At 47.9% G+C, this 6,000-nt stretch overlaps 1 protein-coding gene across 5 annotated transcripts in view; it reads left to right on the top strand.

Annotated features, from left to right (window-relative positions):
* Nucleotides 1–2,707: 2,707 nt before the first annotated feature.
* Nucleotides 2,708–6,000, top strand: part of Srpk2 (SRSF protein kinase 2) — a 189,376-nt gene continuing 186,083 nt past the window's right edge. For all 5 annotated transcript variants that reach the window (XM_038315218.2, XM_038315214.1, XM_038315217.2 and 2 more), the window contains exons 1-2: nucleotides 2,708–2,826; nucleotides 2,910–2,964. In XM_038315218.2, coding sequence (XP_038171146.1) covers nucleotides 2,811–2,826; nucleotides 2,910–2,964 — 71 coding nt within the window. In that variant the 5' untranslated portion in view covers nucleotides 2,708–2,810. The remainder of the gene's footprint in view (nucleotides 2,827–2,909; nucleotides 2,965–6,000) is intronic.

The raw sequence follows: 6,000 nt of genomic DNA, 5'->3' as shown, positions 1-6,000 counted from the left end.
AATTCTATGATTAGTTTTTGAGAACCTGACAAAGTTTTCCATAGTGAATACACCATTTTGTAGTTCCACCAGCAGCTGACAAAGACTTTAGTGTTTCCAATATGCAAGAGATCCAGAATGCTCATTTATATGTATTTTTTTCTTTTCTTTTTCTGGTATCTGGGAAGTGAACCTGAACAGGGCCCCATAATAAACACAATAAACATCCTAGCTCCCCCCCCATCTTTCTGTTTTTCTGAGTTAGGACCATGTGATATGGCTGAAGCTGATCTGTTATGTTCTGGGTAGCCTAGGCTGTTAAGACAGCACCCCTACTTAGTCTCCTTAGTGCTTCGATCAAAGGTGTGCACCACCATGCTTGACTTTGTATTTTCTTTTTTAAATAACGTGGTCGTGTGAGGTGTGAAGTGAGATCTCATTTTGTCTTGCTTTACACGTCTGTAATGATGAGTGGTTTTGAACATCTTGTTATGCACTTGTTGGTTCTACATCTTTGAAGGAATGTCTATGCAAGTCCTTTCCACTCACACTTTACAATATGGACTTTTTTGCTTTTGTTTTTCGACACAGGGTTCTCTGTGTGGCTTTAGAGCCTGCCCTGGAACTTGCTCTGTAGACCAGGCTGGTCTTGAACTCATAGAGATCTGCCAGCCTCTGCCTCCTGAGCACTGGGATTAAAGTTGTGCGCCACCACTGCCCGGCTAAAATATATATAAATAAAAAATATATTTTAATATAGACTATTTTTTTCTAATACAAAAGGGAAAGTTATCTCTTTTCTGGAGAAATGATAGACTGTATCATCCATGATGGAGTAAACTGATGTCTTAGCCTGATGTACTGGGATAGACACATACCATCTATGTGTACAGTGTACTTGACAAATGACTGGACTTGATGGTAGTAGTAGGAAAACAAAATCCAAACTGAGGAACATTCTGCAAAACGGAACTAGAGTCTTTACAATAGTCACTGATTGTTGTTCATGCCTGTCCTCCTTGTACCCGAGAAGCCAAGGCCTTTATGTGCAGATAGACAAACTCAAGGTCAGCCTTTGAAACATTGTGAAACCCAGTCTTAAAAAAATGTCTCAGATAGAGGTTTTACTTTATCTGACATCTGAGAAATGAACCTGGGTAGGGCCCCAGAGATTAGGTTAAAAGAAAAAAAAAAAAAGACAGGTGCTAACAACAACTGATGACATTTTATCGGAAAAAATGTCACCAAGTAGATTTTTATTGGAATATTTCAGAAATGGGAACAATGGCTTGTAAATTACACATGGATAGTATTGGATTTTCTCGCAGTGATGACAGTCTTTATATGGGAAAATATCTTTGTTCCTAATAGATAGCCAATGAAATGTTTAGGGATCGGATGTAATAGAGTGTACAAACTGCTGAATGACTGTGCAAAATAAACCTTGCGCTCACGGAGAGAGCAAACGGGGAGAAATGTTTTATATTTTTTAAAAAAACTAATGACTGCGGGCTAATAGTGACGATCACTGCATTTTTTTCTGGTATGTTTGACATGTTTTTTTTTTTGTTTTGTTTTGTTTTGTTTTTCGAGACAGGGTTTCCCTGTAGTTTCTAGAGCCTGTCCTGCTCTTGTAGAGCAGGCTGGCCTCGAACTCAGAGGTCCGCCTGCCTCTGCCTCCCGAGTGCTGGGATTAAAGGCGTGCGCCACCACCGCCCGACTGTTTGATATGTTTTAAAATAAAAAATGGAGGAAGTAAAATCTCTTCAAACTCTAAAGCGGGCTTTTCCTGCTTGCTGGGACATCTTTAGAGTAAGACTCAATGATACAATTGTAACCAAAGAAGGACTGAATGCTCAGGACCAGTGTTTTTCAAAAACACTTTGGACAAGAGAAAACGGAGGTGATAACTATGTGCCAGTCAGCTTGATTCACATCTTAGGTAGCCTGGGAAGATGGAAAGAAAAAGAAACCAGCCAGGCCTGAATAGGGATAAAGACCGGTAGAACTGTTTGACCTATTTAGGGTTCAATTTCCCCATTGTAGGAGGAAGGAAAAAAAGGACTGCTTGGCATAATCCCTGTTTTAAGCTCTCATCTCTTGGTATTTAGAAAAGTGGGCTTCATGCGCCAAACTTTCCTTTCAAACTTTGTGCAGCTTTTCCTTCATTAACCTCACAAAGTCCTGTGGGAACAGGGAAATCACTTCTCCAAGGTCACACATTCAAGGACCCAGGTTCTCCAGCTCTTGGTCTTGTGCCCTTTCCACGTTCGCCAAAAGGGGAGGAAGCTATGCTCATGGGGATGCAAGGATGTAGAGGCGCAAACGGAGAGAAGAGGCCGAGGGAAGAGAGGTGGTGCGGGACCCGCGAAGGCGCAGGACCTGGAAGGGCGCACGGAGAGGAGAGGCGTGTAGCACGACCGGCCCGGGTGCGGAGCGAGGCGTGGCTGGGAAGAAGGGTCGTGCGACTGGACCCGCGGCGGCCGCAGAAACCGAGAAGGCGGAGGAGGGCTGTGGGAGGCCGAGCGCGGGATGCCGTGGGTACGCGGCCGCCTTTCCACACAGGGGAGCCGCGGAGCCGGCGCTGCGAAGGGCGCGGCCGGGGTCCCGACCCCTCCACGCGGGAGGCGCGGAGGGGGCGGGGCCGCGGGGCGGGGCCGCGGGGGCGGGTCCCATTGGTCCCCGCGGGAGCGGCCGCGGCGGCGCAGGCGCGGTTCCCGCCTCCTCTGCCGGCGAGCGAGTGGAGGCTGCATCCCTGTGCGGCTGGTTGTCGCGTCGCCGCAGCCTCCGCCGCGGAGCCCCCCGCCCCCGCCCGGCTGCTTCGAGTCGGAATGAGCTCCAGGAAAGGTGAGCGGCGCGCGCGGCCCCCGCCCCGCCTCGCGGCCCGCAGGCGGCCGACCCGACCGTTAATGTGTCTTCTCTCTCCTCAGTGCTGGCCATTCAGGCCCGAAAGCGGAGGCCGAAAAGAGAGAAACATCCAAAAAAGTGAGTCCGCGCGGCGCTCGGGCCCGACACCGCTCCGCCCCGCCCCGCCGAGGGTTGCTTGCGGCCGCGCAGGCAGAGCTTCCCGGTCCCCGGGCCGCGGGTCTCCCGGGACGCGGCGCCGGCTCTGCGTGCCCTGGAGGGGGAGGGGTGGGGGAGGGGCGCGCGGCCGCGGGTTCCGGAGCTGCGACCTGGCCCAGCGGCCTGCGAGCAGCCCGGGCTCTGCGCTCGATCCCGCGCCTCGCGCCCCTGAGCCACACCCGCGATCCGCACCTCCGTCCCTGCCCTGCATCGGTCGGCTGGGGAGCCGGTGAGGGAGGCGGCGGCGCGCTGACACCTGGACTGAGGGAGCCAGTGCGCTGCCGCCTCTGCCACCTCCCGGTCCCGCCGCAGCCATCCAGCTGAAAGCCCGAGCTGCTTGTCAAGTGGTTTGGCCTCGGGTGTGTTCCTGGCACGACTTCAGCTCCGAGACCAGTGCGTTTCGGCTCTCGGGTTTTTCATTCGAAACTTTCTGCTCGGGTCGAGCGTTACTTGGGTGCTGCGGCTGCGCCCAGGTCGCTCGCCGCAGCGGGGGTGAGCGTGTGCGGGGGCAGGTCCCTCCCGCGTGGTGCTCGGGACTGGATCCGTCGGCTACTGATATTTCAAATGTGCCAATCCAGCCACCTCCATCCTGAACGTGCAGCCCGGTTTGGGCGGCAGCTGCTGGAAAAGCCTTTCGCGGAGAAGTAGGCGCTCCGAGGCTTCAGAGCGCCGCCGAGTGTTCCAGTTTCCTCTCTCTTTGGGTTTGCTGGACCAGCGTTAAACATCTTTACTCACATTGGTTGCCTCGTTCTTTTGTGCAAGAAATTTGTGTGTTATCTTTGATACTTTGGGGGAACAACAGAATTACCTTTATTTAATAAAATCCCGAAATACTGTTTATCTTTTTTTTCAAGGGGTGGGCTGCCCCTCAGCTCTCCTAGGTGGTGGTGGTTGTTACTCATATTGGCCCTAGTCGCAGCCTAGAGGATTTCCCTTCCATTTGGTGGCATCTAGGAAAATTGGCAATCATTGTTAGTGTGGAGGTAATTTTACAAGATTGTCTTCTTTCAAAATTGAATATAACATGACTGTATTTGTAGGTCTTCATAAAATGTGGACATCTACGTAAAAATCTTTTATTAGGAGGCAAAAAGTCTTGAAAACTGGAAAGTAAAAATTGAAAATGAAAAAACAGTTTTTATTATCCTGCGAATATTTGGATTTGGGTGTGACACCTGTGGAAGTCAAGTAACAACTTTCAAGAGTTGATTATCTACTATGTGGGGACCCAGTGATCAAACTCCGGTTGATAAGTATCTTTAACCTGTGAACCATATCCCTCGCCCAAATATGGGGTATTTAAAATATTGAAACCCAATGTCTGATTGTTTAAAGATGCTTTCTAAAGACCAGTGCTATTGCTGGACTGTGGTGGCGCAGGCCTTAATTCTAACACACTCGAGGCAGAGTCACGTGGATCTCTGAATTCAAGGCCAGCCGGGTCTACAAAGTGAGTTCCAGGACTGCCGTGAAAGTTACACAGAGAAACTGTCTTGCAAAACTAAAAAAGAAAGAAAAAAGAAACAGTTGAGAAAGCATGGACCTGCTTTTTAGGTGTATAAACATATGTTTATCTATGCATATTACATGTGTACATAGAAAAATCATTTTTTTAATTGAAAAGCATGTATTTCATTATTTTCCTGTTTCAGGGTCTTTCATAATGGTCAAGGGTCTTTGCTCTACTGTAGTTTGGATTTGTGGTATGTTAATAATTAGGAATAGCCGTATAAATTATCTAATCTTATGTCACTTTGCAGTCTCTTCCATTGTGTATTGTGTCTAAAGGAAAACAGTTAATGATGGGAAGAACTGGCTTGATATAGTAGGTGGTTATCAGTAAGAACCAGATCAAATCAGCGGTTGTGTGGAGGTGTCACTTTTTACTTAGTATTTTTTAAATATTTATTTATTTGTTTGTTTATTTATTATGTATACAATATTCTGTGTGTATGTCTGAAGACCAGTAGGGGGCACCAGATCTCACTACAGATGGTTGTGAGCCACCATGTGGTTGCTGGGAATTGAACTCAGGACCTTTGGAAGAGCAGGCAATGCTCTTAACCTCTGAGCCATCTCTCCAGCCCCTTAGTATTTTTTTTAAAGATTTATTTATTTATTATGTATACAGTGTTCTGGTGCCTGCAGGCCAGAAGAGGGCACCGGATCCAGATCTCACTACAGATGGTTGGGAACCACCATGTGGTTGCTGGGAATTGAACTCGGGACCTCTAGAAGAGCAGTCAGTGCTCTTAACTACAGAGCCATCTCGCCAGCCCCTTACTTAGTATTTTTTTGAATCAAGATATTATTTTTTAAAATAATTTCTGGATATAATTATTCATATGTTCAGTATGTATTTGTATGCCTTAGAAGATGATATGAGAGCTTTGTACATAGTAATATTCCATGACACTTTAAATCTATGGAGGTTTAAAGAGAGGCATCAAGAAAGTGATTTCAGATAGTGCCAAGGGACAGGGCAAAAACACGGGGCAACTTAAGTAATACTAATAAGATGACATTTGTGCTCTCTGTCAGTCATTGCTTACTGTTCGCATGCATTTCCACGTAAGGTGGATGCTGTTACTCTCACCATTTTCAGATGAAGAAGTAAGGACATAGCAAGTAACATGCTAGCGGTTAGGTTGCATCTAGGCAGCCAGAGGCCACCTCAACTTCGAGGAAATGACATTTGGGCAGAAATTAGGATGAAGAGGGGGAGGGATTGGGCTGGGGTTGTGTGATAAGGTGGTTAAGTGATAGATTCAGAGGTGGGTAAGAGGCAAGTGAGACACACGTAGGGCTGTGTAGTCATCGGAGGCTTATGTCTGTAAGATGGTGTCATTCCTGCCTGAATAGTTTGGGCTGCATGTGGGGATGGGGGGAGAGTGAGAACAGAGCTGGTCTGTGGTAATGGTACGATAAATGGGCAGCTGCGTTCTAGGCTCAAGGAGT

The sequence above is a fragment of the Arvicola amphibius genome, chromosome 18 (assembly GCF_903992535.2).
Source record: "Arvicola amphibius chromosome 18, mArvAmp1.2, whole genome shotgun sequence".
Taxonomy (NCBI): Eukaryota; Metazoa; Chordata; class Mammalia; order Rodentia; family Cricetidae; genus Arvicola; species Arvicola amphibius.
This window is presented reverse-complemented; position numbering and strand designations above follow the sequence as displayed.